The 18901-nt window shown below is 54.0% G+C and overlaps 1 protein-coding gene across 2 annotated transcripts; it reads right to left on the bottom strand.

Annotated features, from left to right (window-relative positions):
- Window positions 1-7: 7 nt before the first annotated feature.
- On the bottom strand, window positions 8-10168 carry B3GNT7 (UDP-GlcNAc:betaGal beta-1,3-N-acetylglucosaminyltransferase 7). 2 transcript variants are annotated; one of them, XM_066193429.1, is made up of 3 exons: window positions 10112-10168; window positions 7937-8101; window positions 8-3466 (listed from the first exon to the last, which is right to left on the bottom strand). In XM_066193429.1, the coding sequence occupies exons 2-3, from the start codon at window positions 7945-7947 to the stop codon at window positions 2266-2268; spliced, it is 1212 nt and encodes a 403-aa protein (XP_066049526.1). In that variant the 5' UTR covers window positions 7948-8101; window positions 10112-10168; the 3' UTR covers window positions 8-2265. The 2 variants fall into 2 exon arrangements, with proteins under 2 accessions (XP_066049526.1, XP_066049525.1); XM_066193428.1 differs by lacking the exon at window positions 10112-10168 and adding an exon at window positions 8498-8620.
- Window positions 10169-18901: the final 8733 nt, after the last annotated feature.

Genomic DNA, 18901 nt, shown 5'->3' with positions numbered 1-18901 from the left:
CTTCTTCTTTTAACCTTTATTTAGAAACTATAATATTGACCAAACTCTCCAAGGTTTCTCTGTACAGGTCCCACCAGGTGAAGAACAACACTGAGAGATGTCTGCACACAGCCCTGGCTCACCATACACATCGCTACTGAGAGCGAGAGCTGACCCTGCATTCAGGATAAATGTACAGCCTAAAGTACTGTACCTGACATAAATTATGGAGGTATCAATTTGGAAAGTGTTTCTAAACTCACTCCTGTTGGAAGGAGGGAGAGGAGGAGAAAAGGAAAGAGTTGTGTGCTGCCTAAGCCCAGTAGGTACCAAAAATGCCCTCAGGACTCTGCCCTGCTGCTCCAGGCACCCGGTGCATTGTACGTCCAGTTTCACAGTGTCACCACCACCTGAGCCTTGGGCAGCACTGGCTCTTTATCTTCCTCTTCTTCAAATCTGCATCTCATCTGAGCAGGGCCATTTTGAGAGTCATGTGGCTTGGCATGTTGGTGCCCTTTTTCACTGGTTTATGCCCTTTTTTAGTTTGTTTTTTTTAACCTGGGGAATACACTTGGAATAAATGAAACAGGTCAGTTTCCGAAACACATTAAGGAAAAGAGAGAAAGGGGAAAAAAAAGGCACTGCACAGGGGGACCTTTGAGGTAGTAAAAAAACCCCTTTTCCTTTTAATGTCTGGCACCAGAGAGGGAGAGGGAGTAAGGGCATATGTGCCCATGTTTCGCTGTGCGTGGTCAGGGCCATGGATGTGGCTGTGTGTGTCCACCCCCTGCAGGGACATCTGGCATGCCAGCCCTACACACAGGGACATCTGTGTGTGCAGACCCTGTGCCTGGGAGCACGTGTGTGAGCGTGTGCGGCTTTACACATTCCTGTGGCTTTGCTCATGCCTGCAGTCAGTGGCTGGAGAGCATCCGTGGCCCTTGTGTGGCCACATGTCTCTCGGTTGGGTGGCTTCCACCAAAGCAGCCAACCCAGGGCTCCCCTCCAGAGCTCGTGGCCCTTTCAGCCCTAAGAAAAAAGGCCGTGTCTTGTGACACCATTCTCTGTCATGCTCCTGCATCTCAGCCTGTAGAATAAACACTGCAACAACCCTGAGAGAAGCAGATATGTGAAACACCAGCTTTCCTACACTTTGTCCCCTTGGACCCTGCTCCTCATGGCAGAGCAGAGCCAATGTTTCCAACTTACCCTGGAGCACTGCAGTTGCTGACAAACAGGGCTCTGAACCCGAATCAGCCACACACAGGGCCTTTGGGGCTGTTGTCCCCTGTAAGGCAAAGCCACGAGGGCAGCTGTGCAGCATGGAGAGCGTGTCCCCACAGCACCCTCTAGGATCCCAGGAAGTAGAGTCCCAGAAGTGACAAATCCCTGGGGCACTCCAAGGAGGGCCACCAGTTTTCTCCACTACTTCACTGGCCACAGGCAAGGGCAGCTGGCCTAGTCTCTTTCCTGCCAGGAGGAACAAATCCCTGAGGAATTTCAGCTGGGTGCATTCCTCTGAGGACACGTGCAGTAAGGCTGCAGAGGGGCTGGGCAGCCAAGCACAGCCCACGCTGGTGCTGGGAGTCACCGTTGCCTGGGACCCTCTGACAGGGACAAGGACTCCAGGCTCCTGACTGCCAGGCTGAAACCCTAATGGGGACTCAGGGCTGTTGAGGGCCAGCCTCGAAGAAGAGCCCCTTTCCCCAGCTGCACATGGGGACACAGAGGACTTTGGTGGGGGTGAACCCGATGTACACAGGGTCAGTGTTACCAAAACCTTGAGTGGAGGAGAAATTTGAGATAACAAATAAAATCCCATGATTTTTGAGTTGGGAGGGGCCAATGCACTTGTAATTGGCTGAACTCCCTTGAAGCAGCTTCCCTGGATAACCAGAGCCTGAACATCTCCAAAAAATGCCAGTGCCACATCCCTCCCTGCCTCCCTCCATCCCTCCACTCATCATGCTGCTGTGGAGGAAGTACCTAAAGCAGAGCACAAACCTCTTTGCCCTCTCTCCATTTTGTGCTAGACTTGTGTTTTGTTGGGTTTTTTTTTCTCATTCTCAGCAACCCCCAACCCAGCTGGAGATACATGAACCACAATACAGTACAGGAACAAACAGTATCGCAAACCCTGTCCATGAACACAGCGTCTCTGCCCTCCTCACCCCAGAGGGCAGTGCCCCTGAAGGACTTGTGTGCCACCAGCAGAGGCTCACCTCATCCCAGAGCTGGGATCAGTTGTCCCAGCTCCTACAGTCCCAGTGCTCCAGAGAGATGGAGCTAAAGGACATTGAGTTTTCTTGAGCATGTCAAGTTACTGTGGACCAAGTCCCACATGCGGAGCAACTCTGGAGGCAGCAGTTTATGAACCACCAACATACTCCGGTAAAAACATGGCTCCTTGTTCATCTTGCTGTTCTTGTTTTTCACAATGCCAAAAGTTTTGAAGCCCTCGTGCCCAACAGGTGACACTCTAAGGACCTCCAAGCACATCCCTAGGAAGACATCATCGATGGGGTACAGCTCCAGTGTCTCTGAGGCCTTATGCAGCCTCTTGGCCAGGGCTCCATCCATAATGAAGCCTCCACCCCCTGCATAGGGTGGGTAGATGTTTTTGTTGTAGAGAGCACTGGGGATGTAGTACTTGTTCTCCTTCTTACGGATCGGCCTGGCCTTGTGAAGGACATCCCCCACAAAGAGGTCTTCTCCCTCCTTCTTGTCCTCCAGGAACTCCAGGATATTGCTGGGACTCACAAACACATCGTCGTCGCCCTTGAAGATGAAGTGGACGTTGTCACAGTAGATGTCGACCCACTTCAGGAAATGGACCTCTTTTAGGGTGAGGTTGAAGAAACTGTCCAGGAAATCCCACTGCAAGATGTCCCCATAGATGTGGTTCTCATAATCTAGCAGTTTCTGGTGGTTGGCTCTCTCCTCCTCCTTGGATGCGGTGCCCAGCAAGAACAGCGTCCTGATCCTCTTGCCCTCCACCTCCTTCTCCTGGCCCCAGGTCCTCCGGATGGCTTCGCGGCGGTCGTGCTGCGTGATGATGGACTTGACCACGATGAGCAGGTAGACATCCCCGCTGCACTTCTCTGGGTGGTTGATCAGCATGGGGAAGTAGCGGCAGTGCCGATAGAGCAGGAACTGCTGGAAGTTGCGCTCCAGCCCTTTGAACCAGTCCACCTTGCTGAAGTTCTGGTTGGCTGAGCAGTTGGTAGTGGTGACATCCCAGGATTTTGTTTGCTTTGCCATCATGCTCTCCTCCCTCACAGGAGCTTTCTCCTTCTTGGTCTTCCAGAAAGTGCTGCTGATGGAGAAGGTGTTGTCTCTCTTCTGTGATTTCAAGGGCTCTGAAAGGGACAGTTCTTTGTGCTGCTGGCCCTGCATGAACTGGTTTGGGGCCATTCCGCGCTGCAGCACTGTCACTGTAATGATCAGCAAGAAGGAGAGACAAACTGTTTTGTAGATATTCTTCTTCCTAAAGGGAAGAGACAAGGAGTTAAGGAGAAGAAACTACAGCTTCAAGAAGCTTGTCTGCAAAAGCACTTCCTTTAGAGGTCATGGGATGCTCATAATCTGTGTTCCATCACCTTTTTAGGAGCAAAAACCTCGTGGGAAGAGCTGTGGGACGCCTCCATGCATACTCTTCCCAGCTGTATCCTGCTTGTGGGGTGGCCCTGGGGCCACTCTTTACTGTAGGGACAGGCACAAGGTATGTGGGGGTGGCTGCAGTGTCATCTGATAACCCACGCCACTGCTAGGTTCAGGGAAGGGTTCACAGGGAAGATGAAAATGGACTGAGAGAGAGAGACAAGTCAGGGTGAGAGTTTCAGCAAGGCAGCTGTTTCAGAAGAAAGTCCCAACGGAAATTGCTGTTTCAGCCATCTGAAAATTGCAGTTTAGGACAAGAAAAAGAGGGAATTACATTTTCCACTGGAGCCTTAGCTCCAAGAGAGACATACTATCTATGGCCTAGACTGGCATTACAGGTAAACACAGCATTGAGAAACCAGAGCTGGGAAGACCACAAGAGTCAACATTGCTGTTTCATTTCAGAATGGCTTATCAGGACAAAAAAAAAAAAAAAAAAAAAAAAAAAAAAAAAAAAAAAAAAAAAAAAAAAAAAAAAAAAAGCCATTTGAGTCAAATTTCACAGTTCAGTGGGAAAAAGACATCCCTAACCCTACAACCACTTTGGGAACCAGTGTTTCTGAGGGCACTGCTGGGTGTTTTGGCAGCTCTTGGGTCCCATTGCTTCCTTTCTGGTGTTAGGGAGCAGCCAATGCAGGGCAGATTGGGTGGGCAGATTTTCTTAGCCTGTGACAGGTCAGGTGTCTGCATGTCCAGGGTGTTCAGGGCATGAGTAGATAAAACCCGTATTTTCCTGGGGCCATCCTGCTGCTTTCCTCTGCTGCAGACCTACAGCCTTGGGAAGCTGCTGGCTCATGGGACAAACCCTGGGTGGAGCTCATGACAGGCTTGAGCTGGATCCTCCTGAGGTCCTTGGCTCTGCGGGAATACTGCACTTGGAGATCACTGATGCGCAGTTCCTCCCCAGCCTGCTTTTCCACAGAGCTAAAGGTGGGTTTCTGATCCCACTGCCACAGAGGAGGGGGACTGCCCTCTCTGCCCAGCTGCACAATGTAGCTCCTGAGCGCTCAGCTTTGCTCTACAGCTTGCACATCTGCACCAGCTCTCTCCTGCCTCAGTCCCGTGTGTTCCCACCACCTTGGGCCATCTCCCTTGTGCAGATGAGCACTGGGCATGGGAGGATGGCAGCTGAGCTCCTCGTCTCCACTCCCAACAGCTTCCCAAGGGCAGCCCCATCTCTGTCTGCTCTGACAGAAGGTGCTTGGTAGTCCCTGAGCCCCTTTTACTTGCCACTGGGTTGTGGAGCTGACAGAAACAGACATAGCACAGGTCTTGGGACACCCCTGAATGTCAGAAGCACATCTCAGCCTAGGTGACACCACTGAGGACAGCCCTCAGCCTCCTGCTCCTGTCAAGAGCCAGAAAGAACCAGAATCATCTCTAGTAGGCAGATGGCACCTTCACTTCAGGACAGTCCAGAGAAGGAGCTTGGGGCTGAAACCTGAAACATTTAACCCAAGTATTTTCCAGATAGACAAGAAAACCAAACCAAACCAAAACAAAACAAAAAAAAACAAAAAAAACCCCAACCCCAAAATCATGAAACTTTCCTAGACCCGGGGACTGGATTGTGATCAGAACCACCGTGAAGCTGCTGGAGTTTTCGGCCTCAGGCTGCACCAAAACACATGCTTGGTGCGACACCACATAGGTCATCAGATTCCCCAGGGCAGGAGACAACAGTGTGATCCAGGATTCCACTCACCCTGAAATGCAGGAATCCCAGACAGAAACCAGGAGCTTTCAGGAGCTCCTCTCTTTGGCTTCACCCTGAAGCACAAAGAACTTTTGAGCCCAACGTTGTCGTGGGAAAACTGTGATCACTAGTGTGGACTGTGGGAGCAAGCGTGGAAATAAGTAATTACGGGTAAATGGATAGATATTCCTCATCCCATTTTATATGTGGCCACTCATCTGAGACTGATGAGGGAGCAGTTCTGATTAGATCTCACCATTCCCTTAACCCTCTCCAGCCCTGCCTGCACAGCTTTGAACTTATACTCACAAACCCTTCAGTTCCAATGCAACTTTGCTCCAAGCACAGCCAAACAATGTTTCAAACCTCTCATCCATACCCAGCACTGCTGCAGAAGTAACTCCTGTCGACCCTGTATAGTAATTTCATTTGCATCAAGCCCATCCCATCCAGTCCTGTCCCACCACTTTCTTACACTCCCTTCCACTGAACAAGCAATAAAATACCCAGCCTGAAGGATGCCTAAAGGTTCCCCAGAAGCCAAATGGCAGGAAATTACTGATAAAAACTAAAAATTTGCTTAGGTAGGGCTCTCACTAACTGGCACAGGTGGTCCCAGCCTTGACAGAATCTGCCTAACTGAGAGGAGCTGCATGGGTGCACTGACCCCCATTACTCTTCTTGGGTCCAGACAGAATGTTCTGACCTAGACCTGAGGGGACAATTCCAGCTTTTATTAAAACATGGAGTGTCGTGTGGCCTGGGTGTGTTTGTCAGTGAGGTGTTGCACAGCCGCACAGAAACTTCCTTCAGTGGACCTTGTTTCCCAGTTCTCACCCGTGTAATTCCTGCTTTGTTACAAGAACCTATTTGGGATTTTTCCTACTGATCTGACTGCAAACCACGGGGTCCCACCAGGTCCAGCAGAAACCAGGAGCCCCACAGTGACCTCTGCCCTGCAGAAACCCTGTCCCTGCACTGCCAGGAAAGCGACAGAGACCAGGAGAACCCTGAGCCACAACTGCAGACAATTCCCATATCAAGCCAAGGATTTGGGAGGCAAAAGAGCAACAGTTGTTTGTGCATCTTTTTGGATCATGAGTCTTTCTGCTCTGTGGTCTCCTCAGATGGGAAGTACTGCTTTCTGGGGATGCATTGGCAAGGGAGGTGCTTTGGGTTTGTTGCTATCGCAGAGAAATCACCCTGCCAAGCCCCAGGACCCTTCTGTGGGGCACAGCCCCCAGCTAGTCCCCACAGTGTCCCCAAGAGCTGAGGACGCCCAGCACTGCAGGGTCCAGGGGTGGCAGCCACAGGGGGGTGCTCCCATCGGTGGCAGCCGGGTATGTCTGCCCCAACTGCTAATGTTGGTACCATCAAGAGAGCTTTGAAAAGGTCTTAACGCGCAATGTCCGCTTCCCTTTTATCCACCAAGGAAACTTCAAAAGCTTCCCCTGTGAGGCGGCTGCGCCACCAGGCAGTTAAACATGAATTTCAAATTAGAGGTGGGCAGTAGCCCTTTCAGGTGTTGATGCTCGAGGGCAGATGAGGCCCCGGGAAACAGGGACTTTCTATCCCTATCCCATTCACTTTAGACTCGCGTGAAAACCTCTTTGAACCGCCAGCGCCATCTATTTTTGTGATATGGTTTTTTTCTGGCCTCTCAATTAGACCCAGTCACTGGAGGCACCGCCAGTACAGAGTCCTGTCTGTTGGCAATGCCAAGGTTTTGGAGAGGGGATCTTATAAAGGGGCAGATGCTGGGCAGAAAGCACCCAAATGTCCCCAGAAATAACCTGTGCAATAGATGGGTGTAAGCACCAAGTGTGGCCGCAGCTCGCCACGGGAGTGCCCGGAGACGGGTCTCCTCCTCATAAAAGTCGTCTGGTTTAAGTACAAGGTGGTAAAAACACGCTTCTGGGGAAGAGGCAAGAGCCGAAACCTCGGGTGTTGCCCCCGGCGAGGGCATCTGCCCCCAAACTGGCGCTGCCGTGGGACAGACACCCCACCGGGCAGGGCTGGAGGCCCTGCTGTCCCCGGCCCCACCGCACAAATCAGCTCTTTTCAGGGAAAAGCTGGGAAAAGCACCCCCAGGGACTGGGGGTACCAACCCGCCGCCCCTGCCCGTTGCCCCCATCCTTCCTCCCGCCGGGCCGGAGCTGCGGTGCCCCGGGATGGAGAGAAATTTGTGTCGGGAGAGGACCCCCAGTGAGCCTTTCCCGGGGTACCGCGGCCAGGGAGACCCCGCCTGGGAGCCCCGCAGAGCCGCGGTGGCGGGAGGGTGGCTCCTGGGATGGGGACAGACGGACAGGGGACAAATCACAAACTCCGTCCTTAGTCGCTTCGCCATGCCCATCCTCCCCACCAGAGCTGCCCTTCCCCGGCCCGCCACCCCCGAGGGGACTCTCGAGAGGGACCCGGTGGGGAGGGGACCTCGGAGTCCCGCAGCTCCGGGCCGGACGCAGCGTCGGGATGGCGGTGCCGGGCAGCGGGAACGGAGGACACGGGACAGCGGAGCTAGGGATACCGGGATTCGGCGCGGGAGCGGGGCGGGAGCGGGGCAGGAGCGGGGCTCGGGCTCCGCGCTCCCTGGAGATCACTCACCACTGGAACATGCTGGGAGTGGGACGGTGCGGCCGCTCCGCTGCTGGCCGGGCTGCCCGCGGTCCGGGCGCTTCTCTCTGCGCTCTTCCTCCTCCGCTTCTTTTTTCTTATTTTTTTCCCCCCTACTTTTTCTCTTTTCCCTCCCCTCTCTCTCCGAGGTGGAGCCTGGAGATGGATGGCAGAGCAGGTAGGTTAACTCTTGCCCTGCCCCTCTGGCCCGCCCCCCCCGCCCGCCCCAGCAGACGGACACCTCCCCAGTGTTCCCAGGGCAAGGAGTAAGGGTGACACCCCACACGTCTCCCTGAAGATCCTGCCCGCTGCTGATGGGACACTCACCAGCATCTGGGAGTGGGGGGTTTAGCACTAGCTCTGTCCCAGAGTCTTTAATGCTCCTCCTGGGATCCCCACCTCTCCTGGGACCCACCCTTCCCCCACGACGCACATCGCATTCAGTTTCCACACCTTATCAAGGGCCAGTACTCTGCCCAGGACCCCAGTCTCACCAGGCATCTACCAGTCCTCTGTCCAGGACTCACACATTTCCTGGGACCCACAGCTCACCTGGGGGTGTAGGGAGTTGAGGGAAGTTGCTGCAGCAGGAAGGTGGCTGCTCGGCATGCTGGGACCTCTCATGGGTCAAATTTCCAATAGCATCACAGGCAGCTGAGGTGTCCTTCCAAACCGTTCCTTCAGCCCTGGTTCGCATACAGTTTCACCAGCGTTCCTGCTACAGCCCTATCAGCACGGGACATCCCATTGCCCATTAAGTAGATTAAAGACCTTCCTTTCCTTTTTAATGTAACATTTCAGTTGTGTTTTTCAGCCATAAAAATCAGTCCCGGTAATTTCTGATATCTCCCTTTTTTGTCACCCTCCCAGTCCCACCAGCTGCTCGTGTCCACCATGAAGCCAGGCTGGGAAACCTGCAGGAAATTTGCAATGTTTCCTTTCCTGTCCAGCAGAGATATCCCAGTCCCTTTCTGAACAGTTCCTCTGCATTTTTCATGAGTGATGAGGGTCAGGGTCTTCCACAGCTCTCACAACCCCCTGTACACACTGAACTTCTCATGGGAAAGGCTCTTCTTTCCAAGACTGGACATAGGGAGGCACCCACACAATCTCTGCTACTCAAAGAGCACCAGGAATACTCCACATCCAGCTCAGTTTGGGGAGGAAGATTGCAGTGTTTTCTCCAGATCTGTTTCTCTTTATCTCAGCTTATCGCTTTCCCAGGTGCCCGGCAGCTCTGTGTCCTGGGGGCTGTGAAAGCTCCCCAGGAAACATTGCCCAAACAGGCTGCACCGGCTGTACAGCATCCCATGTCCTTATCACCACCAAAAGTCCATGCATACCTTCCCTGATTCCTTTTTTGCCTGTTCCCAGTGCCTATAGGAAAGTTTGTATTTGCTGCACTCGTGGCCCCAAGAAAATCATGACCATGAGATTCACTGAGCATCAGCTTGACCAGAACAGGCTGTGAGAAGGACCCACCTCATCCCTGCAGCACAAGGGATGGTAAGTGCACGCCAGCCCATGGCTGGGAATTCACCCCACTCTGCACAGAGGGGCTCACAGTGGAGGAAGACCCCACTGGAGAATGGTCCTTGCACGAAGAGGCACGAAGGGATGTGAACACGAAAGCCCTGAGTGCACAACAACCATTTCATCCTTGCAATTTGTCCTGGGACCGTGATGAGGACAGGGATGGCAGCATCCACTCATGGAGAGCTGCAGTAAATCCCAAACCATACCCCTAGGGTGTCTGCTGCCATTCCAGGGCACCCAGCAGCTGTGGGTGTGTGACAGTCTCTCGGGGCTCTGTGGATGCCCTGGCACCAGCACATCCAGCCAGGCACAGGGCTGGCCGTGGTGCAGCCTGAGGGCTGTGCTGCTCCTTCGTGCAAGTGGTACTGCTGCAGGGTAAGGAGGGCTCCTGGCAGCCTGGGGCAGGGAGCACTGCCAGCCATGCTCCCAGCTTCCCACCCCTCTGTTGGCTGCTTCCCTGCAGGAAAGCTGTAAGGCCGCAAGTACAGGACTTCCCAGACAATTCCATTCAGCTGTGCAGGGTTTTGGCTCAAATAACCCTCTACCTTCCCCTTTGTGGGAAAAAGATGCACATCCCAACTGCATGAGAGCACTGCAGGCCTGGGATGTGATGGCTGCACGAAGCTTTACCTCTGATAATCATTAAAGGCTCAAATCCTGTCAGGTCTGGGGCTTCTGATGCCTGGGATAAACACATCCTGGGCACCAGCTCCTGTTTCAAGGATGAACCTGAAAATGAAGCAGAATTGTTTTTGATTTTTTTTCATCATTACATAGAAAACTTTAGTACAAACCCAAGTTTTCAACTCTTCAGATTCGCCCTGGGAAAGCAGAAAAGCAGCAGGAAGGACAAAATCCATCTGAAAGCATATTTCTTTTAAAAAGTCTTACTCCACACACATTCCCTTTGCCTCTTTCCAGCACCCAGCAAGAACAGGTTTCACGTGAGCAGCCGCAACCACTTTGCTGAGAATGAAACATGAAAAAGAGAAACCTGAATGTTTTTATTCACTCCAGCAGACTCTGCCAGCAGCATATCCCTGCCATCCCTCCCCAGCCCTGCCTCCAGCAAAGCAGATGAATCTGTAGCCCTGCCCCTCCTTCTCTGCAGCACCCATCACCTGTATTTCTTAGGTCTGAGCCATTAGACTGAAATTTGGAGGCACTAGGTGCCTTTTTGGCACTGTGGGCAGAGCTCTGGATTTCTAGATAAGTGCTCTTGGGTGGCAGGTGCTGCTTGGGCATGGAAAAGCCAAGTTCCTCTGCCTTGCACAACACCAGTGACATTTGAGGTGTGCCAGGCCACAGCAGAGCACCTGTGAGGAATAGCATTTGGACATGCTGTTGTTGCATTGGACGAGGCTGTAGAAGGGAAGGCAAGGCACAGATTTTCCTGGGTGACACCTGTGTGACAGCCAGGGTGACACCAGCTCCTGCTGGCAGCAGTCATCTCCATATCTGATGGCTCCTGGGACCCATTTGGAGAGAGCCCAGTCCCAGTGCCACACACTCACCCCCCACCTGAGCATTATCCCAACTGGTGGCACTGCTGGAGATGGGGAGGGGCAACCTGTGGGGACAACAAGGCTTTGGAGTTGGCATCAAACAGGGCTCCAGGACATTGTCTGGGTTAAGGGAAAGAATGAGGACTGGGGTGATGCCCAAGTGGGTCATTTAGATGTTCTCAAAGTGAATCATAATGCTTTTTTTTGTTTGTTTCAAGAATCCTCTTTTAATTTCAAAGTGGACCTGAACTAAAATGTTTCATTAAAAATATAGTACAAAGAAAGAAGTGAGCTTTTTTTATGAAGTTTATGTAATCCCAGAAGACTGGCTAGTGGCAGATTGACCCAGCCAGTGTTTTCCCACTGGTGGTTTGGAATTTGTTTCACTGGGGAAAGCTGCACTGGTTTCTTTGATATGGTTTTTTCTTTGGTGTGTGTGAGTGTTGTTTTCTGATTTATTTTCATTCTAGCAAATTATACATACAGAAAAAACTCTCACTTCTTCTTCCAGGAACTCTCACACCTCCTGACCACTTGTGCCAACACTGTGGTCCCTGGGCTGGGTTTCCCACACAAGCCAAGGTCCCGTTGCCCTGCAGAGGCACACAAACCAGCCCTCTCCTCCCAAACCTCTGAGTGCCTGGAGCAGGACCAAGGGCTCAGCCTGACCCAAGACCAGCTGCACGGAGTGGTCACACTTTTAGGTTATTCTTTGTTAAACCACTCACCTGTGGTGTACCCTGGAGCAGGGAGGGAGGTCAAGGCTGCAGTTTGTTTGGCTGAGCCAGACTCGCACCACATCAAGACTCTGCACACGCTCAGGAGCAAACATCCTGGATGTGATAGGACAGGGAATGTTCCTTTCTTCTTCCATGTTTGTTTTCCAAACTCCTTTCATGATGCTATGGTAAAGAGCAATCCTGTGAGACTCGCCCATCACGGTGGCTCGCACGTGGGATACTGAGAGTTGTGACCCGCCTGGCTCTGCCTTAGTCCCAGGGAAGGTTCCCCAGGCAGTCGGGATTAATTATTAACCTGATTTATTGCTGCATTTTGGAAGGTGGAGCAGACGTCATCAGCCCATGACGTGAGACACCGAAAAGACATCCACCCCCACAGAAATCTCCCTCTGCTTGCCCACACTAACAGGGCCATAAAACAGACCCTGAGCAGGGGTGAGTTATTTTACTCATTAACCCCAGTGCCCCGTGGCTGTTTCCATCCCACCGCCTCTGTCGGAGCAGGACCACGCTGACTCCCAGGATGCAGGAGGAGGTTTTCTGCCTTCCCACAGCCAGCTGCTCCATCCCACTCCATCGGCTTCGGCATCTCACACACTGAAACACTGGGGGCTGCCAAAACACCTTGAGCCACAGCTGAAAGCCACACCCTCTGTCCTGCCTGGAATCAAACACTCCGGGATTTGCATGATTTCTTCCAAAGATAGGGGAGGAGTGTAAATTGCTTTGCAGGGTGATGGCTGGGCCAGCCCCTGGTGCTCCGGGGTCCCCAAGCTGCTGTTGCCCTTTGCAGACCCAACTGTGGGATGCAGCTGGGGCTGGCAGGGAAGTGCTCTCCTGGTCATTGTGGCAGGAGTCACAGGAGCAGGGCAGGGGGAAGCACTCTCCAAACCTGGGTAAGCAAACCCCAGGCCCAGACTCACCCAAGGGTTTGTGTCCTTGAGTTGCCCCTTCCTCATTTCCCCCAATGAAAAGGCCCCCTCCAGCCTCAGGGCTGCTGCCCAGTGGGGCTGCTGCCTTCTCCTCCCGTGGGATTGAAACCCCTGGGACACCTGGGTGTCCTGGGGAGCCCTGTGTGGCTGTGCTGTTGCTTTAAACCAGCAGCTGGATCCAGCTGTGACTGCGAGTAACCCTCACTGCAGCCTTGCCCAAGCCTTTTATGCATTTTCCAGTGGTTCCAGAGGCACTTGGCGGCAGCGCGCAGGGGAAACCGGACTCACTCGCTGCTGGCGAGCAGAATGGGAGGGGAAAGGGAAAACATTTCCCTTCCCAGAGGAGCAGGGGGAGCCCAATGCCGCAGCTTGGGCAGTGGGCACAGAGGGGTCAGGCTCTGGGGCGTGATGCAAACAGCTGAGAGTGGGCACAGTGAGTCACAGGCTTGTCTCTCCCAGCCCAGCATGCCCCAGCAAGAGGTGCTGACCCCAGCGTGCCTCAGTTTCCCTGGTGCAGAAAGCCCCAGGGCCTAGGTTTTTCCTGAGAACCTAGGGTAGGATGGCATCCAGGCACTGAAAAAAACCCATGAGGACATAAGAGGCAGAAATCTTAGGGGATGTAAATGGGGGGTTTGAGGTGGTAGACACTCCCATGCTGCCCAAACCCAGAAAGGAAGGAGGAGAATGGGATGCTCGGCCTTGGGAAGGGAAAGACCTGTCCTGGTGCTGAAGGATAATCATTTCCATCCTGGACCCTCCAAAGAGGTGGAGAAGAGGAAGTCAGGAGTGTTGGGAAAGCAATATCATGCCAGCAGTGAAACCAGGAGCTCTGCCTGTAGAGACGCTCCTGCCCATCGTGGGGACCATGGGCCTGCCCAGCCCTTGGCATCCTGACTGTTCTGCCATGCCAGCTACAGGCACAGCCTGAAGGTAAAGCCCTGGTTGGGCATCCATCCATCCCACAGAGCCGCTCTCCCAGCACCAGCCTGGCAAGAGCTGGGCTCCAGGTGCCAGCACAGCCCTGGGAAGCTGTGCTGCCTGGGGACTGGCATGGGCCCAGAAGCCATGAGCTGCAAGGAGACGGGTTTTCCGTTGGGCAGGAGAGCACTCGTAACGTCTCTCATGAGTCAGATGGAAAGGGCGGCTCAGGAGTCACCTGAGCCCGGCGGCTGCCTGCCCACGGCCCCTCTCCAGCCCAAGTGGAAAAACATACAGCCCCATACATGCCTGCTGAGACCCCGAGCTCTGGCTGGGCCCCCTCCCAGGCTGGCAGATGCAGAAATGCTAACATTAGCCTTTTTTTGCCAAATCGGTTTAGGAGAGAGGCAGAGACAACTCAGACATCGCTGGCTCTGTGGCTCTGCTCAGCATTAATCATCACTCTGCTGCTGCTGCTCATCGCCAAAACCTGGGCTCTACTACAGCCACTGGTGGATCAGTCTCCATCAAGAGATGGAGAGAGGGAAAAAGAGGGCATGTGGAGTGCAGACTTCCCCTCTTTGGCTGGGGCTGCTGGACTCAAGCCATGGCAAAGCTCCCTGCTTCCGCGTGCGCACAAAGGGAGGGCAGCGCCCGCAGTGCCACCCCCGGGCAGGCACCCGCTGGGCACAGAAGATGACCCTGGCATGGCACTGCTCCCCAGGCCAGCTCAGGGAGCTGGTGGGAGAGGTGACAACAGCAATTTGCTAGCCTGGGAGTAGTCGAGACATAAGACAGCCCTCCGGAGAGGAGAAGAGAGTCGGCACACCCAGACGCATTCCTGAGGTTTGGTTTCCATGGTGGGATGTTCACCCGACGGTGAAGTCATTCTGTGCTGTGGGCTGGGATGGCCAGTGAGTTAATGCATGGATCCAGCTCCTTCCCTGATTCACAGCAGGAGCAGCCACAGCCCTGTGCCATCGATGGGCTGACGGTTGTTACAGTTCTTACGTGGCTCTGGCATTTCCAGTGTCTTGGTGCAGGGAGGCTCCAGACACCACTGCTGCCTTGATCCCTGCCTCACCATGGGAAAACAGCTCCTGCACAGGGTGGAGGACAAACTAATGGCTCTCCTGGGTCCTTCCAGCCCATTTATACCATCACTCTGTGCTCCCCATCATGGTTTACTTTACCTTCATCCTCCTGCTGTCACAGGACAGAAATGCACCACCCTAAGAGGTCATTCCTGCAGGGTTAAAGCTTTGAGGGTCTGCCCAACACTAGAGAGAGGTGAGGAAGGACAGAGAACTGGGCATCATGGAAGGAGCAGGATGGAAAGCCCATCAGTCCTTGAGGGGAGGTGGCAGGGACACTCCCTGGCACAAGCAGCTTGTGGTGCCAACACCGAGCACGTGGCTGCAGAGTTCAGCGACGGGGCTCCACAGATCAACAAACCAGAGGTGTGGTGGGTGAACTAGCCCTGAAACGTCAGCCAGTAAATTGATAGGATTATTCCCAGCCTCTGGGGTGGTTTTCTGCAGATCTGGAGGCATAGGGATGTGGCCAGGCTGCCCAGAGCCATCAGCTGCCCTCCCATTTGCTCACCGGTGAGACCCTCTGCTTTTGGGCTGCAGATTTTTGTGCTAAAGGGAAATATCTTAGTCTGAATATTCATCAAAGTTCAACTCCCTCACAGTCCAGTCAGCTAAGTCCCCATTAAAAAGCATATCCCTTTAGGATGCATCTCCTGAACAACGACCACTGCAAGCGCTTTCTGCACACTCTGCACCAGTGGTCCCCTCCTGCTCTCTCCAGCAGCTGTGGGCTCCAGGGCAGGGGCAAGCTGAACCCCAAGGGGCCTCTTCTCTTGCTGGTGTCTTACACAAGCACATGATGCCTCTGGAAGACAGTAGGACATGCCTAATCCTCAGACACATCTCTGGGTGATAGCACCACCATGTGCAGAGCTGTTTGCTTTTGTGATAAAACCAGACCTTCCCATATATGCTTGCATCCAATATAAACTAGAAATCCCTCCCTGCTTCTCATCTCACATGCAGCCAGGCACAGAGGTCCTAACTGGGACCACCAGGAAGCCACCCTCCCTTTGGGACGGCCCAGAGCTATGAGCAATGTTGCTTGCTCCAGGAAGTTACAAGCCACCTCCTGGCTTTGCCACTGCAGATGACATCCCTGGGGACCTGGAGTTGATTCTGGGGATGTGTAAGGTTCTGGCACAGCCTGGCAGCCGCCTGGGTGTGTGTCAGCCAGACTGGGAAGTGCACAGCCAAACTGAGCCAAAGAAAACCAGCAGCTCCAGGGATGTTTTACATCAGCCAGGATAGAGCCCCAGCCCTACAGGCCAGTGCTCGGAGCACCAAAATATGACACAAGATAGCTCCCTATCTCAAGGACCCCAAGGATCTTTCCTGGGCTTTCCCAGCTCTTCCCCAGGCTTTGTTTGACACCCAAAGTCACGTGGAAGTCCAGTGATGGGTGCAGACAGACCCAGCCTCCACTCCCCCCTTCCCGTTCTCATCCCTGACCCCTTGCAGACACCCAGGTGTGATGCAAGGCTCCCTCGAATCCCTCCCCCCTGGAAACACTACCTCCCAGCCTCCCTCCTTCCTCGGGCCCTTCTGCCTCCACTCCAAGCTAATGAGATCCATTTCGCCACCTTTCCCTGGGACGCCGGCCCCTCCTGCGGCAGCTCTCTCTCCGCTGCTCTCCTCGCCGGCTCCCAGCTGCCCTCCGGCCCGGGTGAGTCACGCTCAGCACACACTGAGCCCTTTCAGCAGCCCTCGGCCCCGAACACTGTCCCAGTCTTCCCAGCGCCGGCGAGCCGAGCCCCCCCCAGCCCCCGCTGCCGGCACAGGCTCCTGGCCAAGGGGAGACATCCACGCCCTCCCTGAGAGAGCGGCTTTCATGGCTGGGAAGCCAAAGACCTTCCCGGAGTCATCGGGGCCACGGTGAGGCACAGGCAAGACCGAATGGGATGGACACTCAGACCGTGTCGCTTTGAGCAACAGCCAGCAGTTAAAAAAATAAATAGATGTATTTGAGAAGAAAAAGGTTTACAAGCTTCTAATGGGACCGTTCTTGGCTCGGACAGATGAAACCTGTCAGGAATCTTTTCCTCCTTTCTGCCTTCACCAAACTTCCTCTGACCAACAGCGGGGCTCTGTCTGCTGTGTGGGGATGGGGCCAGAGAAGGGCTTCTCTGTTGCCCAGCTCCCAAACTAGCAGGGGGGTGGGCATCACCATCCAAAACACCCCCTCACGTGAAAACGACGCAAAATCGTCCCTCAGGGGAGCTGCTGGAAAAGCCACTTGCACTTTGTCAGGGCTCGGGCTGTTCAGAGCTTGGGCTGGAGCCACACCGCCTGCAGGGCAGCACCAGCCCCTGCGCTGCCCTGGGCCCTGCTCGTGCAAGGGGACTTGCTGGCCCTCCCCAGGGTCTTGTGTCTAATGGCCAGGGGTGAAGTGCTGGAGGCTGGGAAAGTCCATGCATGGAATTGTAGGGGAGGGTGGTGCTCAGGTGTACCCCAAAAGGAACCCTACCAAGCTGCCACAGCCTAACACCAGGGCTTTTCAGCTGTCCCAGCCTCTCCAGCAAGGCGTGCATTCCTCAGGGGACACAAAGAACAAGGTGAACTCTTGTGACCCTGGCTGACACGGTGGGGATGTGCACGAACGCAGCGGCAACCTCCGGGCACGAGACTGCATGAGTGTTTTCTGCCTCTTTCCTTCCTGCCTCTTGCTGTGTTTTTCACCTGTCATTTTCTGCTCAGTTTGCCAGAATACCTGAAGTCCTTGATAAAACAGATTCCTCTGTCTGTCCAGGGAGATCACCATTACCACAGCTCTCAGCGCAGTCTGGACAACGAGGACAAAGGGGTCTCACTCAGCCTCACACCGTGGGCAGTGTGGCAGCGTCACCAGTGTAGCTGGAGTTGTGCTGATTTACACCTGCAGAGCATTTGGACCCACACCAAGCTCAGCTCTGGGATGGGAACAGGGTTAATGAGAAAAACCTACAACCCTAAGCTACACTGCAAGAGTCAGCTGAACAGGCTCAAGAGGAATCTCCACCAGGGGTTTGCTAATGACTGCCTGACAAACCTCTGCTCTTGCCCAGGCATTTCTCCTTGGAGGGTTTGTTTGTCCTCTTCCACAAGTAGGGCCAGAGAGGGGAAACCTCAAAATCTTGGTGGGAGGAATGCAGTAGCTGAAGGGCTGAGATGTGCATCACAGCCGCCCTCCCCTCTGGGCGCTCGCCAGGTTTCGGTAGCAGTGAAGTCCCTCTTCAACTCCTATCGCAAATGAAACCACCACAACAAATGAGTGCGTTTTATAAGCCTGGAAAAAGGCATGAGGTTTTGCAAGCTGTGCTTAACCCGGGAAAGGTCACCTGAAAACTTCACTCCTGGCGGTGGGGTGAAGCCATGTGTGTGCGGACACCAGCACCAGCCGCCCCAGGGCAAGGACGTGTCTTGTCACCAGACACTGCTGTGGTGAGCACAGCCCACAGACGCCAACTGCCTTGGAGAAGAGAGCAAGTGCTGCTGCATCAGGCTGCAGAAACCTTTTCCACTCCTTCTCTCCTCAGTTTTCCTTCCAACATTGCCTCATTTTGTTAAGGAGCAGGGGGATGGATCCTGTGAACCCTTAGCACAACCCAAGGAGTGTGTGGGGAGGACAAGACCCAGCTTTCAGGGCAATGGTAACTATGCCAGATATTTGATGCTGAAGGAGGGTGGTGGCAGCCACAGAGGGACAGTTCATGGATGAGATTTAAAAATATACAGAGCCCCAAGATTCCTAGAGCCCAGAGGGACCCCATTTCCCAGGCCTGGTGTTACTGAAGTGGAAGAAGGGCCAGTGAACGTTTCCCACGCCCAAGCGCTGCAGGGCACTGTGTGCTGGGGTCAGCAGGGGAGGAGCGGTGCCCTGCCCCTGCAGGCAGCTCTGTTCTGGGCTGGTCCTGAATCCCAGGTGGGTCCCAGTGGAGCAATCTGCTCACAGGGCTGACACAAATATCTCCACTCCTCCCGCTGGCCTTGGGATCACCCATCCAGCAGCAGAGCCTTGGGCCAAGCCGCAGCTCTGCCAGCAACATTATCTTCATTGCTTGCAAAGGGAGAACCGATACATTTCACACCCAGGAAACACAGAGATTCTTTTCTCAATAATCTGGAAAAGCAATTGATATATGTGTGGAGGAAGGGGAGAGGCAGAAGAATGTATTTATGGAGCTTTATTCGTCACTGGTTCCTGCACGGCCAAGCTGGACAGCTCTAACCTGCTCGAACCTGCTCCTTTGTG

Source organism: Chamaea fasciata, unplaced genomic scaffold, assembly GCF_029207755.1.
Source record: "Chamaea fasciata isolate MVZ Bird 193981 ecotype frontalis unplaced genomic scaffold, bChaFas1.0.hap1 SCAF_11, whole genome shotgun sequence".
Classification (NCBI taxonomy): Eukaryota; Metazoa; Chordata; class Aves; order Passeriformes; family Sylviidae; genus Chamaea; species Chamaea fasciata.
Note: the sequence above shows the minus strand (reverse complement) of the source record. Positions and strands in the feature narration are given on the sequence as shown.